Source organism: Moschus berezovskii, chromosome 17 (genome assembly GCF_049115385.1).
Source record: "Moschus berezovskii isolate FMDL1 chromosome 17, NW_MosBer_1.0, whole genome shotgun sequence".
In the NCBI taxonomy this organism is placed as follows: domain Eukaryota; kingdom Metazoa; phylum Chordata; class Mammalia; order Artiodactyla; family Moschidae; genus Moschus; species Moschus berezovskii.
The window spans coordinates 27866677-27885879 of record NC_142476.1 but is presented as its reverse complement, the minus strand read 5'-3'; the positions used below and the strand labels follow the sequence as shown (position 1 = coordinate 27885879).

The window sequence follows — 19203 nt, the reverse complement described above, 5'->3', positions numbered from 1 at the left end:
AAAAGGTATAGTGTTATGACTCAGTATAGTTCTGTGGAGCCAATTCTTAGCAGCAGCTGAAAGAATCTAAAAACGGGCAGGCTTTGGCCCAGTCATGACTTGCAAGTAGCGTGTGTCAGGAAGCCTTTGAAAACTGGGGTGACCCCATGGTGATACAGACCCATACACCAGCAATCATTCTCAGATTCACCAGACTTGCTGCTACCATATGGTTTGAGTCAGATTTGCTCAGTTTTGTGGCTTTGACTCAGCATCCAGAATCTTTGGGGTTTAGTAATTCTCCCTCTGAACCAAACAAAAATTAAAAGAAAATGATTTCACTTTAATGGGCATTTAACCTCTCTGACAAGCCCGTATCCCCTTAGGTGATGCGGCTTTGTTGTGAGTCACTAGAGTTGGGTCATCCCAGGAAAATAATCAGCCTGAATGTGATGAGAAATGTAATTGGCTCAGCTGGAAAGCCTGGCCTGAAGACAAGGCTATTAGTCTGAGAGTAGACAAAGAGCCTGCATCGTGAAGAGAGGTGGCGAAGAGGTTTTACCACGCCATCTCTTCTTTCCACTCTAGTTTGTTGCCACCCAGTAACAATGAGCCTGGTTCTTTCTTTTCTTTGGGGGAATAGATAGCTCGGACTCAGGGTGAACAACCTAGTAGGAAGCAGTGGAGCCCAGTGATGATTTATGTCTTGTATGATATTAATAGTTAACATGAATTACACGCTTACTCTGTGCCAGGCACTTTTCTAAACACTTTCATCCACTAATTAATTTAATCTTCACAAATAACCCTATGAAGACAGTGCTATTATTCTCATTTTACAAATGAGGTATCAGAGGCTTAGAGAGGGAGGTGATGAAACTTGTTGAGGGCTGAGTGACACATTGGTGGTAGGGACTGTTCCCACTTTGTGCCATCTCTGGCTACCTGTTGGCTACACAGGTCACAAAATCAGTAGCAAGAATTTAATTCTCTATGTGATTTCTCAGTTTCCCCATCAGCCAGAGGGTATTTCTCACTTTCAAAATATAACCTCCCAAGGGAATTTGTTGTATATTCAATTTCAAATGCAGGAGAATTCATCTTACCAAAAGCTTCCATTGTATGCATGGCAAATGAGCCAGCAGCATTTATAACCCCCAAAGTGGTCACAGATTTTGGATGTTACACTGGTTTCTTCTAAATATACCAACTAGACTTATTTTTAGGTGATGGTTTTAGGGGCTCAGGAACAGGGCCAAGTTATCCTCAGTTCTTGTAACCCTGATAACTTTCTGTGAATACTCTGAAATTTACTGTGTGCTTGTTTTCCTCCCCTGATACCTCAGTTCTTGAGATCTGTACAGACATTAATGATATTGGGTTTGTTCTCTTAATTTTATTTTTTTAATATGTACAAGCCATGCAGTGGATTTCTCAGACTATAACATTTGAGTTATTGTTTTGAAACATGCCTTAGATAATAATTTAATTATTATTAAATACAGTGATTGAATAATAATAGTAATAGTGCTATTAAAAAATGCAGGTGTCTATATTTTTAAAGCATTCTCAAAAGGAAGCAAGCTCTCTTAGTCATTTTAGAATACGTTCCTGAGTCCTCTAATGCATATAGACAGGACTACCTAAGTCATGAAATGCTTTTTGGGGACACACTTGAGTCAAGAAGCTGTTCTTCATCTATCCTTTAAACCCAGTTGTTCACAATCCCTGAGAGTAGCTCATGATATAGGAATTAGGACAGGTGTTTTTATTTTAATGAGATACTTTGAAAACCCAGTGCTATTATTTTGGAAGTTTGGGGACATGAAGTAAATCAATCCTGTTTATAGTAAGAGCTTGTACGTGTTTCCATGTCAACTTTGCAAGGCTTGAAGGAGGCCTGGAAGATTCAAGCATAAACTACTTTTGTGAGCACTTACTCTATGTGAGGTATTGAGTTAGGTACTTCATGTATTTTAGTTTGGACTTCCCAGGTAGCTCAGTGGTAAAGAATCCACCTGCCAGTGCAGGAGACTCGAGTTCGATCCCTGGGTTGGGAAGATCCCCTGGGAAAGAAAATGGCAATCCTCTCCAGTATTCTTACCTGGGAGATCCTATGGACAAAGGAGCCTGGCAGGCTAAAGACCATGGACTAGTAAGAGTTGCTTCTGAAAAACTATTGTAGGGAGAGTTTTCTTAAATTGAAAACATAATTTCCATTAATTTGAATGGAGGAAAAAAAAAACATGTTTCTGTGTCCCAGATTTACTCATTTATGTTTAAATAATTACATTGTATAAATTTAAACAGGAATCTACCTTCTTAGCTCCGTCCTCTCTGTGTCTCTAAACGCCAACCCCAGTGGCCTCGGCTTACTCTCATCTTAAGTGCTCTCTTGTCTTAGATATTGGAAACTATTCCATCCTCTTCCTCCCTTAACCCTCCTTGGAATTCTCCTCCCTTGGCTTCCACTATTCTGAGACTTCTCCCCACTCCGATCACCCTTGCCCTTTGCTTAATCAGTGATATTCTATTTCTGCCCGAGGTGCCTTCCCCTCCTCTCTCTGTCTGCTCCTGGTATGAGCTGTCTGATCCTCTGAGTGCTCCCGATCATCCACAAATGGATTTGATATCTTTTCAGCTCTTAATTCACCAATAAATGTGGTGAACTAAACATAATTCAGTGTCTCACTGAATAACATAAAAGGTAGTTTAGGTTCTTATCACTGAGGATCCTTTCAAGCCTTGCAAGGTTGACACAGAGACTCTCACAGACTCTAACTGTGAATGTAACTAGTTTATTTCATGTTCCACCTGTGGCTATAGACACAGAGCCAAACACCTTTATTGATTTGACTTGTAACTATAAGTGAATTAAAAGTTCACAGACAAGTAAGAGATTAGAAGAAAGAAGGAGCAACTGGTTAGTGTTCTATTGGCTTTATAGATTATGAATAGCTTGGTTATCACAGTTCAGATATAGGAATTATTTATAATACTGCTGCTGCTGCTAAGTCACTTCAGTCGTGCCCGACTCTGTGTGACCCCATAGACGGAAGCCCACCAGGCTCCGCCGTCCCTGGGATTCTCCAGGCAAGAACACTGGAGTGGGTTGCCATTTCCTTCTCCAACGTGTGAAAGTGAAAAGTGAAAGTGAAGTTGCTCAGTCATGTCCGACTAGTAGCGACCCCATGGACTGTAGCCCACCAGGCTCCTCCATCCATGGGATTTTCTGGGCAACAGTACTGGAGTGGCTTGCCATTGCCTTCTCCGATAATACTGCTGCTGCTGCTGCTGTTGCTAAGTCGCTTCAGTCGTGTCCGACTCTGTGCGACCCCATAGACGGCAGCCCACCAGGCTCCGCTGTCCCTGGGATTCTCCAGGCAAGAACACTGGAGTGGGTTGCCATTTCCTTCTCCAATGTGTGAAAGTGAAAAGTAAAAGTGAAGTCACTCAGTCGCGTCTGACTAGTAGCGACCCCATGGACTGCAGCCTACCAGGCTCCTCTCTCCATGCGATTTTCTAGGCAAGAGTACTGGAGTGGCTTGCCATTGCCTTCTCCGATAATACTGCTAGCCTTAGGGAAATTATCAAGTAGGTGAACCACATTCTACCTCATCTTTTGGCTTCCTTCTTCTTTCACAGTAGCCACGTCCTCCTTCCTGAGGGTTAATTAATCCAACAGATATCTGGGACTCTGCTTTGCTTTGGGCGCTGGGAATTCAGCAGGGAACACAAGCTGAGGGAGTTATCGGTAAGCAGGGCTAAGGACCGAGGGAGCAGTGGGCTGAATATTATAGACGTGAGAGTCAGAGAAGGTTTCTCTAGAGAAGTTAATCAAGACATAAGTGCTGAGAATGGGCCAACTAGCGTGCGTTCTCGGGATAGAACATTCCAGGCTGAAGAAGCAGCAGGAGCAAATGCCCTGAGGAGGGAAGCAATCAGCATATTCCAGGAACAGGGAGGGGAGCTAGGATGCTGGACCTCAGTGAAGGAGCAGGAGATGAGGCAAGAGAGGTCGAGGCTTGCAGGTCACAGTACAGAGTTTGCACTTTATTCCACTCATAGCAGGGACCCATCAGAAGACTAAACAGACCAGGCATATGATTCAAACTCCATTGAAAAGGAGCACCTTGGCTTCTATAGAGAGAATGGAGTGTAGGGAGTCAAGGATGGAGGTAGGGGCCAGGTGAGAGAAGGAGGAAGCTTGAACTGGGGGTGGTTGAAGGGGAGGTGGTAAGGGTGGCTGGATTCCAGGATGCCACACTTTGTTATCCTGAGCACCTCTCACCTTTCAGCAATAGGCTGTGAGGTCATTTTATAGAGCATATCTATAAACAGTTAATCGTAAGAAAGTGCTCTAGTGCCCCAGACCAGGTAAGGTGCACAGGGTCTTCACTCCTCACAAGAGGTGATACTCCAAAGGTGAGACTCTCTACCACGCCACGTAGGTAGAGAGACTTTTGGTTAAGAGGCTTTTTTCTGCTCTTGCAATCATACCATGTGAGCACTGACCCTTGAAAGATGCTGTTTGCCTGCCAGGGAGAAGGGACAAGGCGGCTTACTTTTGCATCCTGTCTTTGCGGAGGCTCGTGTGCTCATTCACAAATGTTCCTTCTTAAGATCTCAAGGGTTTGACAAATGACTTAATGTTGAAATCAGAGCAGATATATAAATAATAATGCTTTCAGGAGTCATTTCCATTTCTTTCCCTGAAGAAGCTGTCTTTGGCTGTCAGAATTTTCCCTAGTGGTGGACGCATATCCCGATGATGTGAAAGAATCGCCCAAAGCATCAAGTCATGGTGATTCAGTTCAGTTCAGTTCACTCGCTCAGTATCCGACTCTTTGCGACCCCATGGACTGCAGCACGCCAGGCCTCCCTGGCCATCACCAACTCCCGGAGTTTACCCAAACTCATGTCCATCGAGTCGGTGATGCCATCCAACCATCTCATCCTCTGTCGGCCCCTTCTCCTCCTGCCCTCAATCTTTCCCAGCATCAGGGTCTTTTCCAGTGAGTCAGCTCTTCGCATCAGGTGGCCAAAGTATTGGAGCTTCAGCTTCACCATCAGTGCTTCCAATGAACACTCAGGACTGATCTCCTTTAGGAGACTGTTGCTGCTGCTGCTAAGTCACTTCAGTCGTGTCCGACTCTGTGTGACCCCATAGACGGAAGCCCACCAGGCTCCCCCATCCCTGGGATTCTCCAGGCAAGAACACTGGAGTGGGTTGCCATTTCCTTCTCCAATGTGTGAAAGTGAAAAGTGAAAGTGAAGTCGCTCAGTCGTGTCCGACCCTTAGCTACCCCACGGACTGCAGGCTACCAGGTTCCTCCATCCATGGGATTTTCTAGGCAATAGTACTGGAGTGGCTTGCTATTGCCTTCTCCGTTACTTAGTATTTATTGAGCTCCCATATGGTGCTGGTTGCCCTCTAATGTCATGTGAATGAAATTGTTCCTTTTCCTCTTTCCTTTCCCCTCCTTTGTGGTTGTAGGTTCTCTTAGCCCTCGATGTGACAACTCTGGGCGGTGCAGCTGTAAGCCAGGTGTGACGGGGGACAGGTGTGACCGCTGTTTGCCAGGCTTCCACACCCTCACGGATGCTGGGTGCACGCAAGACCGGAAGCTCCTGTAAGTGCCTGCGCCACCACCGCTGGTTCCACCGTGACTAATGGCAATCGATCGTATCAACATTGGGGACCACTTCCACTTCCTGAGTAACTGTTACTAAGAAACTGAGCTATGGAAACACTATTTTAAGAAAAACGTTTATTTATTCTTCGGCTGCACACAGTCTTAGTTGTGGCATATGAGATCTTACTCCCCTGACCGGGGATCAAACCCAGGCCTTCTGCATTGGGAGCTTAGAGTCCTAGCCACTGGACCACCAGGGAAGCCTTTTGGGGATTATGTGTGGGTTATCTCATCTAACCCTCACAATAACCCTAAAAACTTTGGATTAGCGTTATACTTGTGTTAAAGATCAGAAACTTAAATCCTGAGAGGATAAATAAGGTGCCCAATGCTGCTGGTGGACTTCATACTCAGGCTCAGAATGTTGTCTGTGGAGGCCATGCTCATCACCCTGACAACTACCCCTCCTATAGACGAACTAGGGGGGAAGGTAAGAGTCCTTAATGTTTTAACCTGGAACTTGTTTCAGATAAGTGGATTTAGAGTAGAAGAACTTTCTGCATAATTTGAATCTCCTTTAGCTTGAAGCATTCTCTGCTGCTGCTGCAGCTGAGTCACTTCAGTCGTGTCCGACTCTGTATGACCCCATAGACGGAAGCCCACCAGGTTCCCCCGTCCCTGGGATTCTCCAGGCAAGAACACTGGAGTGGGTTGCCATTTCCTTCTCCAATGTGTGAAAGTGAAAAGTGAAAGTGAAGTCGCCCAGTCGTGTCCGACCCTTAGCGACCCCGTGGACTGCAGCCTACCAGGCTCCTCCATCCATGGGATTTTCTGGGCAATAGTACTGGAGTGGCTTGCCATTGCCTTCTCCGTGAAGCATTCTCTAGTCCTCCTCAACTTACTTTTCTGGAAAAAGGTGACATGTACCTTATAAGTCACATGGCCAGCCCTCAGAGGTGCAGAGCCAGCAAGGTGCTGGGCTGACTTTGGGGAGAAGGAGCTTGGCAGCAAAGCCATGGGCTAGAAGGCTGCCCACAGAGAAACCGCTTCCTCATCACCCATGAGTCCAGCCCCTTGTCCGTGTGAGACCCACCCGCCAGCCTTGCCTGCACCATCCTTGTTACCACCATCCCAGGTTCTCTTCCCCTCTCAGCCTTCCCTGACCCCTCCCAGGCCCTGTCTCCCTTGGTAATCCTTGTAAACTATGAAGCAGATGACATCATGGCTCTGCTCCAAACCTCTATTAGCTCCTTTCCCTGATGAGTGGATGAAACCTCCGATCTAGGCAGCTAGGGCCCTCCAAGACCCTTCTGCCCTCTCCATTTGCCACCTGAGGCTTCTGTTCCATTTCTCACCCCCTCCCAGGCTTCCTTTCCTTCTTCAAAGGAGCCGAGTGTATGTGACCTTGGCCTTGGCCTGGAGTCCTCTTCCCTCCTGCAGAGCCACACAGAACTGCTCGGGTTCCATCCCCACCTTGTCCGTCCCCTCTCAGAGGCCTTCCGGAGCAGTCCCCACCGCTTTCTGTTGACTCTCTTGTTTTACAGTCTCTTACTTTCTGTTTGTGTCTGTCTGTCTCTCCCACTAGAATGGAAGCCTGGTTTTGGCTTTGTCGTGTTCACTGCTGCGGGGAGAGGCCCGTGAGTGTGTTCCAGCTCGGCCACAGCTGCAGTTGTGCTTTCTTGCCTTTGCTGTTCATGTATCTGCCCTGCCTTGAGACTCCTAGAGAGCAGGACTGTTTCCTGTTTCTTACTATCCCCAGTGCTTAGCAACCAGTAGATGCTGAGTATGTGTTTCTCAGAGGGTCCAGATAGTAGTGTGGAGGGGCCAGGATAGGGAGGAGACCGTGGCAACTGAAAGATGGAGATTGGGAAAGAAATCTTCAGGAAGCCCAGTAGGACTTGGCACTGATTAGATGAGCCATGTGAAGGAGGAGGGGTCAGAGGCAGGTTTGGGCAGGATCTGATGGGGTCATGGGGCAGTCAGGAGGAGCAGGTCAGTAGGGAAGAGAACAAACTCGATGTTAGACGCATGAGATAAATACAAATGCTTATGGGGAAGCTCGGTGATAGAGACCAGGGCTTTGGTTAGTCAGAGACCAGTCATCTGTCAGAGCGCTAGTCTGCACAAGACAAGGAGATTGTGCCAAAATTAAATAATGAAAATACTGATTTTTTTCATTGAGGAAAGTCTTGCAACTGGAAAAAAAAATCAGCAAAACTGATAGCAATTTCACTCCTAGATTCGAGAGATATGAAAACATATGTATCTGCACAAAAACTCATATGCAAATTTTCACATTAATGTACACAAATTATCCACTTTGAATAATTAGCATTATTCATAATAGTTAAAAAGTGAAACCCAAATGTGCCTTCTGATGAGTGGATGAACAAAATGTAGTATATTCACGTGATGGGATTTTATTCAGCCATGCAAAGAATGAACTACTGATACACGATACAGCATGGATGGATCTTGAAGACACACTAAGTGAAAGAATCGAAACACAAAAGGCCACATGTAGTACAATTCCATTTATAGGAGGCATTCAGACCAGGCAAATCTCCAGAGCCAAAAGTTGGTTAGTGGTTGCCTAGGACTTGGGGCAAAGAAGGCAATGGCAAGCCACTCCAGTACTCTTGCCTAGAAAATCCCATAGATGGAGGAGCCTGGTGGGCTGCAGTCCGTGGGGTCGCTAAGGGTCGGACACGACTGAGCGACTTCACTTTCACACATTGGAGAAGGAAATGGCAACCCACTCCAGTGTTCTTGCCTAGAGAATCCCAGGGACGGGGGAGCCTGGTGGGCTTCTGTCTGTGGGGTCGCACAGAGTCGGACACGACTGGAGTGACTTAGCAGCAGCAGCAGCAGCAGGACTTGGGGGAAGGCAATGAGGGTGATTCCTAAAGGACACAGGCTTTCTATTTAGAGTGATGAAAATGCTCCACAGCTGGCTGTAGTGCTCTTGGCATAACTCTGAGGATCAATTAAAACCAACAAGTTGTATACTTTAAATAATGAATTGCACGGTATGAATTATATGTGAAATAGAAGTGTTACCAGAAGAAAGAACTAAATGAACAAGAAGCAAATAGGTGGAATCAACCATGATGAAAGCAGACACCACTGAATTAAACAACAGAGAAACAAATGATAAAAAAATTTTCAAGTCAACTGACGCAAACAGTCAACCAAGCTAAACAGTTTCACGATGAGTTTGGTTTACATTCTGAGGCAAACCCCTCCTCTCTCTAGGAGTGGGTAGTAAACAGTTCTTGGACTGGCTGCCAGCCACAGACCACACTTTGAGTAGCGCTAGCAGCATGGACAGACGAATCCTTAAAGGGCCCGAGAGAGATTAGCATGGACAAGAATAGCTAAGAGAGGCCTCATTGAAGATGAAAGATTGACTCAAGTTGGTGACATTTGCTTATGAGCACCTCATCTTCATGTGTGTAGTTCAGAGCATTTGGAAACACAGCTCTAATTTTCTTTTTCTTCTTTCCAGAGACTCCAAGTGTGACTGTGATCCAGCCGGCATCTCGGGGCCCTGTGACACAGGCCGCTGTGTCTGCAAGCCAGCTGTCACGGGAGAGCACTGCGATAGGTCTGTGTGAACTGTGACCCTCTGTACACAGCAGGAGGTCCCCTGACAACCAGCATGAGTGCGGTCGATGGAAAAGGAACACTTAACCAATGTTGATGACCTTCTTCCTGCTCCCTGGCCTCAAAAACTAGACCTTATTATTATTATTATTTTTAATTTATCTTTTGGCCACACTGCACAGCATGTGTGATTTTAGTTCCTTTGCCAGGGATGGAACTCAAGCCTCCTGTGTTGGAAGTACAGAGTCTTAACCACTGGGAAGTCCTGCAAAAACTAGGCTTAAAAAAAAAAAAATACAAGCAAGGGACTTCCCTGGTAGTCCAGTGGTTAAGACTCCATGCTCCCAATTCAAAGGGCCTGGGTTTGGTCCCTGGTCAGGAAACTAGATCCCACATGTCACACAGCTAAGAGTTCACATTGCCACAATGAAGATGAAGATCCCACATACCACAGCTAAGACCCGGTGCAGTCAAGTAAATAAATAAATATGGGCTTTTTTTTTTTAAATGCAAACAAGGCCCCAAATCTCACTAGACTCCAATCTTTTGCTCTGGGTCCCTTCTCTGTGTATGCTGTGACAGTCCCAGGTGCTCTGTACAAGGTCTGCAGGGATGAGGCCTCATGACTCAACTCAGTCCCAGGGAAGGCCTGGCCTAAGTAAACATGTTGGGAAAATCTTAATCAGTGGAAATACTGCAGCGTATGGCCATAAATAACCATTGTGTGCAGACGAGGGCCTGCCCAGGGATGGGATGGTGGTTATGTGCACACACACGACCCAGGGGAGGATGTCAGAGCCACACTGGGGCAGGTGGTACAGTGAGGCCAGTCCACCCCCAGTTGCTGCTGCAGGAAATTCCTTAAATACAAACTGAGCCTGGATTTAAAACTCTTCGCTCCCCTGAGACTGTTGTAAGCAGAGGGCTGTGAGGTGGGCCCCAGAGGTAAAACCTTCCCCCATATTTCCTTCAAAGAAAGAAAGCAGTTTTTTGGCATGGGGCCAATCACTTATACCTGGGCAGAGGCAATGCCAGGTACATTCCTGGCTTGTGTTTTCAGCCAGTTCTTTGCTACTGGGGTGGGGGTGGTGGAACATAGCTTAAGTGTTACAAGAGGAGTCACTTTCTGAAAACCTTTTAAATTTCAAAATAGAATAGAGAAATAGAAAGTCTCATAAAACAAATGTTGTCAGCCGCACTAATTATATGAAATTCAGTTCAGTTCAGCCACTTACTCGTGTGCGACTCTTTGTGACCCCACGAAGCACGCAGCACGCCAGGCCTCCCTGTCCATCACCAACTCCCGGAGTTTACTCAAACTTATGTCCATTGAGTTGGTGATGCCATCCAACCATCTCATCCTCTGTCGTCTCCTTCTCTTCCTGCCTTCAATCTTTCCCAGCATCAGGGGCTTTTCCAATGAGTCAGTTCTTCGCGTCCAGTTCCAGTTCAGTCACTCAGTCGTGTCCAACTCTTTGTGACCCCATGAACTGCAGCACGCCAGGCCACCCAGTCCATCATCAACTCCCGGAGTCTACCCAAACCCATGTCCATTGAGTCGGTGATGCCATCCAACCATCTCATCCTCTGTCATCCCCTTTTCCTCCTGCCCTCAATCTTTCCCAGCATCAGGGTCTCTAATGAGTCAGCTCTTTGCATCAGGTAGCCAAAGTATTGGAGTTTCAGCTTCAACATCAGTCCTTTCAATGAACATCCAGGACTGATCTCCTTTAGGATGGACTGGTTGGATCTCCTTGCAGCCCAAGGAACTCTCGAGAGTCTTCTCCAACACCACAGTTCAAAAGCATCAATTCTTCGGTGATCAGCTTTCTTTATAGTCCAACTCTCATGTCCATACATGACTGACTACTGGAAAAACCATAGCCTTGACTAGATGGACCTTCATTGACAAAGTAACGTCTCTTCTTTTCAATATGCTGTCTAGATTGGTCATAACTTTCCTTCCAAGGAGTAAGTGTCTTTTAATTTCATAGCTGCAATTACCATCTGCAGTGATTTTGAAGCCCCCCAAAATAAAGTCAGCCAGTGTTTCCACTGTTTTCCCATCTATTTGTCATGAAGTGATGGGACTGGATGCCATGATCTTGGTTTTCTGAATGTTGAGCTTTAAGCCAACATTTTCACTCTCTTCTTTCACTTTCATCAAGAGGGTCTTTAGTTCTTCTTTGCTTTCTGACATAAGGGTGGTGTCATCTGCATATCTGAGGTTATTGATATTTCTCCTGGTAATCTTGATTCCAGCTTGTGCTTCCTCCAACCCAGTGTTTCTCATGATGTACTCTGCATATAAGTTAAATAAGCAAGGTGACAATATACAGCCTTGACGTACTCCTTTTCCTTTTTGGAACCAGTCTGTTTGTCCATGTCCAGTTCTAACTGTTGCTTCCTGACCTGCATACAGGTTTCTCAAGAGGCAGGTCAGGTGGTCTGGGATTTCCATCTCTGTCAGAATTTTCTACAGTTTATTGTGATCCACACAGTCAAAGGCTTTGGCATAGTCAGTAAAGCAGAAGTAGATGTTTTTCTGCAACTCTCTTGCTTTTTATATGAAATTGGCCTTTGCTAAAAATGTACCAGCCCCATAATATCCTCGCTCCTTCCTAGAAGTGACCACTGTTCTTCATAATTTGTCTCCCAAGTACATCCTTAAACACTGTGTGTTTAGTTTTGCTGGTTCCCTTCCCTTCCCGTCCTGCCTTCCTTTATCACGCCTTCTTCGCCCTTTCTCTGACTCGCTTCTTCCTTCCCTTCTCCCTCCCCACTTCCTTCTTTCCTTGCTTTTTAATTTCTTTTAATCTGCAGTTTTCCTCCACAGAAACTATAATGAGTTTTTAAACCCTTGATCTATAGAGGAGAAAAAAAGGTATTTATTTACTGCTGTTTTATGTAGCATCTACAGTTCACAGCTAGCCTGCCTTGCTGATTTTGCACTATGAAAGTGAAGTGAAAGTCGCTCAGTCATGTCCAACTCCTTGTGACCCCATGGACTATACAGTGCATGGAATTCTCCAGGCCAGAATACTAGTTTGGGTAGCCTTTCTCTTTTCCAGGGGATTTTCCCAATCCAGGGGCATTTGCCTGTCTTTCGCTGGCCCCCACTTCCCACCCTATTACCCCCTTTAAACAGTGCTCTAGGACTGGGCCAACTCTGCACAGCCCTACCTGACCCCACCCCATCTTGCCCACTGAATTCCTTACCAAGGATGGGAAAAATCACTGTTTCCAGACCATCATGCCCAATGTGTTGCTGCTCTGCTAGAGGAAGAGAAAGTGAATATTCTTCTTGCTTTCTTAATGGGGGCCTGTGATTGTCCATCAGGAGGTCTGGGAGTGAGAGTGGTATGTGCAACTGAGTATTTCTCACCTTTGGGAATTAATGGGCTGGGTGGGAGAGAAAGTAGAAATGATCAGTCACCGTATTCTCTGTGGAGATGAGAAATAACCTATAATATTGTCCCAATTTCTAAAACACCCCTGCAGGTGCCGACCAGGTTACTATCACCTGGATGGGAGAAACCCTGAGGGCTGCACCCAATGTTTTTGCTATGGGCATTCAGCCAGCTGCCAAAGCTCTGGAGACTACAGTGTCCATAAAATCATATCTACCTTCCATCAAGGTAAAGCATTCTGTTTTCTAGGTGCTATGTTTTATTTGCTGCTGTATAGGGCTTTGTGCTTATAGATTTCTGTCCGCAGGATGGGGTCCTTGAGTCATCTTTAACAGGATGACTCTCTTCTAGCTTTAAATGTACATTATTTTGTCAGGCAATCAGAAAGAGCCTATTGTCTTGGAAAAGTTATATCTGAACAGTTTACTCAGACCAGCTTATGAATGAGTTATAAAAATAACTAAAAAGAGAACAGATTTTTAACTCCCTGCATTTCCTATTAATGTACTTTAAAACCACAAAAGAATCATTGGATTGAGGGGCTTAACACAAGTCTTGGAATGGAATTCACATTCACTAATATTACTTCTTTCACGTATGCCAAACGAGTTAATTTATGTGAAATTAGTTACCAAGCTACAAAGCACTCTAAAAATATAGGAGATTAATATGATCTCAACTCTGAGTTTCTCTCTGAACATACTGGACCCTCTTACCTCACTACGGTCAGACCATGTTTATGTAAATGAAATAAAAATGCAAATTACAGGCAGATGAAAACATGTTCTCTTATTCCAAGAATCAGACTCAAAGACAAGAAGTTAAACAGGAGTAAACAGGAGTAGGTGAAGGTGAAGCAGAGCGGTGCATAGGGAATTCTGAGGATGGTGCACGAATGTGGAAATATAAAGAAAACCAACTTGTTACTCACTCCTTGCTAGTGAGTAGCAACCAAGTCTTGCCTTGTTTACCTCAATAGATGATAAGATTTGTTCTAATGAAGAGTGGTTTTACTTATGTTCCAGATGTTGATGGCTGGAAGGCTGTCCAGAGAAATGGGTTTCCTGCAAAGCTCCAATGGTCACAGCGCCATCAAGATGTGTTTAGCTCAGCACGACGATCAGACCCTGTCTATTTTGTAGCTCCTGGTACGTATGATATTTTTCCTGTAGAAGTCAACTTAGAAGGCTAGGAAGTCAGGATAGAAGAATGGGGTTAGAAAATGTGAAAATCTTATCACTTAGTGTCCAGGGCAGTAGCATCTCCAGAAGACAATTGGGGCTTCAGTCCTATTGACAAAGTCACAGCCCAATAGAGTAGAACTGGGTGTCCAGGTGGTCAGATCCCAGTGCAGGTTCCTGCTTCAGTCAAATGGCAAATTTCTAAGTTTCCCACCAAAACAAGAAATAAGGACTGGGGTCAAATCTGTGGGTCTATCAGGAAGCAGATGGGAAAGTGAAGACAAAGCATTTCTCAAAGCTTTAAACCACTTGTAAATTTTAAAAATATAAAAATCAGAAAAGTTGGATGGAAAAGCTCTGGTTAAAAATTTTTTTTTTAATTTCTTTTTTTTCCATGTGGACCATTTTAAAGTCTTTATTGAATTTAGTATAATATTCCTTCTGTGTTATGTTTTGGCTTTTTGACCATGAGGTAATGTGGGATCTTAGTTCCCTGACCAGGGACTGAACCCACACCCCATGGATTGGAAGGCAAAGTCTTAACCACTGGACCATCAGGGAAGTCCTTCTGGCTAGAATTTTAATTCTAGTTCATATTCTTAGCTAATATGTGATTCCTGGGCAAGGTGGCCTCTTAACTTTTCCAAACTTTAATTCTTTCAGCTATTAAGTGGGAAGAATAATGACTAACCAAGAATTATTGCCATCAAATGTGATGATGTTTGTGCAAGTATTCTATAAACTAGAAAGCATTATGTAACAGATGGTACTATTGTTGATAGACCTGGGAATCTCTACATATTGGTCTGTCATAAAGACCAACAAAGGTCCATCTAGTCAAAGCTATGGTTTTTCCAGTAGTCATATATGGATGTGAGAGTTGAACTCTAAAGAAAGTTGAGTGCCGAAGAATTGATGCTTTTGAACTGTGGTGTTGGAGAAGACTCTTCAGAGTCCCTTGGACTGCAAGGAGATCCAACCAGTCCATCCTAAAGGAAATCAGTCCTGAATATTCACTGGAAGGACTGATGCTGAAACTGAAACTCCAATACTTTGGCCACCTGATGGGAAGAACTGATTTATTTGAAAAGACACTGATGCTGGGGAAGATTGAAGGTGGGAGAAGGGGATGACAGAAGATGAGATGGTTGGATGGCATCCCTGACTCGATGGACATGAATTTGAGCAAGTTCCAGGAGTTGGTGATGGACAGGAAAGCCTGGTGTGCCTCAGTCCATGCGGTTGCAAAGAGTTGAACATGACTGAGTGACTGAACGGAACTGATAAGGGCCATGCTGAATCATGTAATAGATGGAATTGTCTTCTAATGAGGTCCTTTTAGCATTTCATTAACTAACTCTTCTTCATAGCCAATAGCAGTATGGCCATGTCCAGTGCCATGAACTGGCTCTTCTGAAAGTAGTTTGTGGGGAGTAATGGGTGAATAATACAGAACTCCAAGAGAAATTGCCAATATCCATGCAAACCTGCTCACTCCTTTTCTTCTCTAGTGTCACAGCTGATCCCAGTCTTTTTTATCTGTTTCACAGCCAAATTTCTTGGGAATCAACAGGTGAGCTATGGGCAGAGCCTGTCTTTTGACTACCGTGTGGACAGGGGAGGCAGACACCCATCTGCCCATGACGTGATTCTGGAAGGTGCTGGTCTACGGATCACAGCTCCCTTGATGCCGCGTGACAAGACACTGCCCTGTGGGATCACCAAGACTTACACGTTCAGGTAGAGAGAGACGATAAGTGAGTCAAATAGAGCAAACGGTGACTGAAGTCTGATTCCTTTGTGTATTCATTCAATGATCATTCATTCATTCAACAAGTTTTTCTGAGCACCTTTTATGGACCAAATATGGTGTTATATGCTAAGACAGGTCATGATCGCTGCCCGCAAGCCCCTGACAGGCTAATGGGGGAGAAAAATGAACTGATGATCACAGTACAGCTTGTAAGTGACAAAGTGGACACAAGTGTTTTGAATACATGCAGGAGGCATCAGTAACTCACACTGGAGTGATCTAGGAAAGCTTACCGAGAAATGTGACAATGAAGAGTAGCTTTCTAAGGAAATTGAAAAGGAGTGAAGGTTAACATGGCAGAAGAAGTATGTTTGAGGAAGTCTTGTACATTTAGGAAATTCTAAGTGATGAGGCGTGAGTGGAACATAGAGGGGGGGAGAGGAATACAGGGAGAAGTGAGGTCAGAGAAGAGGCGGAGGTGAGGTCATGGCTGGTCCTGTGTGTGTCTAAGGAAGTTACATGTTATCCTGTGAAATGGGAGATGTTTTGAAGTATGATTGACCTACAACACTATGTATAGGATAGTGATTCAATGTTTCTATACATTACAAAATGATCACGACAATTCTAGTTACCACCTGCTGCTACGCAGTGTTATTACATTCTTGACTATATTTCCCAGGCTGTCCATTGCATCCTTGTGGTTCATTTATTTTATAACTGGAAGCCTTTACCTTTTAATCTCTCTCACCTAGTCCACTCATTCCCCATGCCCTCCCTTCTTATGACTGTTTTTGTTTCATTATGCTTGTTGTTTGTTAGATTTTACATGTAAATGAAATCATATATTTGTCTTTCTCTGTCTGAATTCTTTCACTTAGCATAACACCCTCTAGGTCCATCCATGTTGTTGCAAATGGCAAGAATTCATTCTTTTTATGGCTGAGTAATATTCCGTCACACACACACACTCCACATCTTCTTTATCTGCTATTGATGGACATTTTCCATATCTTGGCTATTGTAAATAATGTTGTGGTGAACGTATAGGTGTATTTCTCTTTGAATTGGTTTTCTTGGCTCTTTCAGAAGAATACCCAGAGGTGGACTTGCTGGATCATATAGTAGTTCTATTTTGAATCTTTTTGAGGAACCTCCACACTGGTTTCCATGGCGCCTGCACCAATTCACGTTCCCACCAAGAGCACACAAACATCCCCTTTTCTCCACATCCTTGCCAACACTTGTTATTTGTTGTCTTTTTGATAGCAGCCACTCTGACAGGTGTGGGATGATGTCTCATCGTGGGTTTGGTTTGCATTTCTTTGATGATCAGTAATGTTGAGCATTTCTTCATGTGCCTGTTGCCCATCTGGACTCCTTCTTTGGAAAACCGTTTATTTAGGTCTTCTGCCCATATTTTAATTGGGCTGTTTGGCTTTTTGATGTTGAGTTGTGTAACTTATTTGTATAATTTGGATAAATAATCCCTTATCAAATACATCATTTGCAAATATTTCTCTCTAGTACGGGAATTTTGAATGGTGGGTACAGAGAGTTCAGGGGAGGGGATGTGCCTCTCAGATGCTTAATACTGTATCAGAGGCTGAGAATTCAAGATGAAGACACATGGTCTTTGCCTTCCAAGAGCTCTTGTCTCGTAGGATATGTTATTATTTGTGCAAACGTATTACAGTATAAAATCACTTCAGTGGTGGCGCATGCTCATGGGGACTTGGGATGAAAGGAAGGAGTGTCTTAGTTCTGTCCGAAGAAGTCAGGAAAAGCTTCACTAGGAGGACTGTGTGGATTGAGAACAGAAATAAGCACAAGGCTCTCCAGGGACAAATCAGGACAGGCTGCACATGTGAGCACATGTGGGGATGTATCGGCGCAGTATAGGGCATTGGTAAGCAGTGGTTGTGGCTGGAACACAGCTAGTGGAGGGGAGGTGGGCAGATAAAGTTAAAATGGCCGGGAAAAGACCCAGCATGGTGGTTCTTGAATGTCATGTCAAGGTGCTGAGATCTGGCCCATGCCTGCAAGATGATGGAAATCTATTGAGAGATTAGAAGCAGAGGAGCGACGGGATCAGATGTGAAGGCTGGGTGCACATCCTGTGTGGGGGACAGTTTGGGTAGAGTCTTCAATTGAACCATCGGATCACATTCACAGTGGTTCAGATGAAGGTTGTTGGGGGCCTACCCCGGGGTAGAACTAACGGCAGTAATGTATGGAAGACCCACAACAACACACATTGTGTTCTTAAATTTCCACTTGCAGCTTGTTCTGGTGCACACACTTAGCTCTCCATGCCGGAATACCCATTCTCACATCCTCAGCTTGGTGAACTACTACTCTTTGAGACTGAGCTTCCAGGTTTCCCCTTTGTATTAAAGTTCCACCCATCGTGGATTTCTCTGGCGTGCTGTTCATGCATTTGTGTCGTGCTCTCCGCATTGTATCATGATTACACGTTTGCCCACCGCCTTGGGTAGACATTGATCGGTTCGCTCTACTTGTCTTTGTATTCTCTGTCCTAACACAGCTTCTAGTTCAAAACGAGTGAACAGTAAACACTTATTTCATGAATCAGTGGATGAGGCAAAAGGGTTAGGGTTGTTCCTGAACGAGCTATTCCAGTAAAAACCAAAAACAACATAAAAAAACAGTACAGGGGCTGGTGATGTGATACACCGAGGCAACATGATGCCAGAACTAAGAAGTATTAGATGTGGACAGTGTAAAAGGCGGACACTGACTCACGAGAATAGGAGGTGAAACGTGCTCAGATAACAAATCGTTTAAACAACAAAACCAAACGTGAGTGACAGCTCTCAAAAATCAGAGCTTCTGGAACTCAGAGATGTTCCTGCTATTAGGTTTCGTGTGACCAAGAGTAGAAAGTGGTCTCTGAGGACTTGGACCCACACTGGATGCTGTAACCCCTGGAGTTCAGCTTCCTACGCTCCATCACATCCCGTGGGGCTTGCACTTCCCATGGAGTGGGAAAGCCCCAGGCTTGTGCCTACAGGGATATGGCTACCTGTCCTTCCTCCCCCTCTAACCAGGGCTGTGAAGGGGCTTAGTTGTTCCTGCATTCTTGGGCATGATTTGTATCAGGTATACACATTATAAGATTTGATAAGAGTCGGATTTTTCAACTTTTGGTTTTAAATTGTCCAGATTAAATGAACATCCAAGCAGTAATTGGAGACCCCAGCTGAGTTACTTTGAGTATCGGAGGTTACTGCGGAACCTCACAGCCCTGAGGATCCGAGCTACCTACGGAGAATACAGTAAGTGACTAAAAGATAGGAATTCCTCCCTTCTTAGGTTTTCATTTAACTTGCTTCAGCTCTCTAACTTGGTGACAGTCTCCGAACAAGTAGACAAACAATGAATAGTTTTGATGTAGAATCTCTGATTGGTTCTACATTTTTACATTCTACAAGACATTGTTAACACATTATTAACCAGAGATGTATTAATACTTCTTTTGTTACCCAAACGTTATTGACCAGAGTATTTCAATATAACAAATCACCAACCACAAACATTAGTTTCTGCAAAAATCCCCCGGTCAATAAAGAGTTAAGAAGGAGTATTTCTCAAAAAGAGGTCACATCAATGAAGAA

The 19203-nt window shown here is 44.5% G+C and overlaps 1 protein-coding gene across 3 annotated transcripts in view; it reads left to right on the top strand.

Annotated features, from left to right (window-relative positions):
* LAMC2 (laminin subunit gamma 2) overlaps positions 1 to 19203 on the top strand; it is a 71555-nt gene that overhangs the window by 24656 nt on the left and 27696 nt on the right. For all 3 annotated transcript variants that reach the window (XM_088845278.1, XM_055419117.2, XM_055419118.2), the window contains 6 exons: positions 5477 to 5612; positions 9124 to 9222; positions 12723 to 12859; positions 13657 to 13779; positions 15363 to 15552; positions 18752 to 18864. In XM_088845278.1, the coding sequence (XP_088701404.1) occupies positions 5477 to 5612; positions 9124 to 9222; positions 12723 to 12859; positions 13657 to 13779; positions 15363 to 15552; positions 18752 to 18864 (798 nt within the window). The remainder of the gene's footprint in view (positions 1 to 5476; positions 5613 to 9123; positions 9223 to 12722; positions 12860 to 13656; positions 13780 to 15362; positions 15553 to 18751; positions 18865 to 19203) is intronic.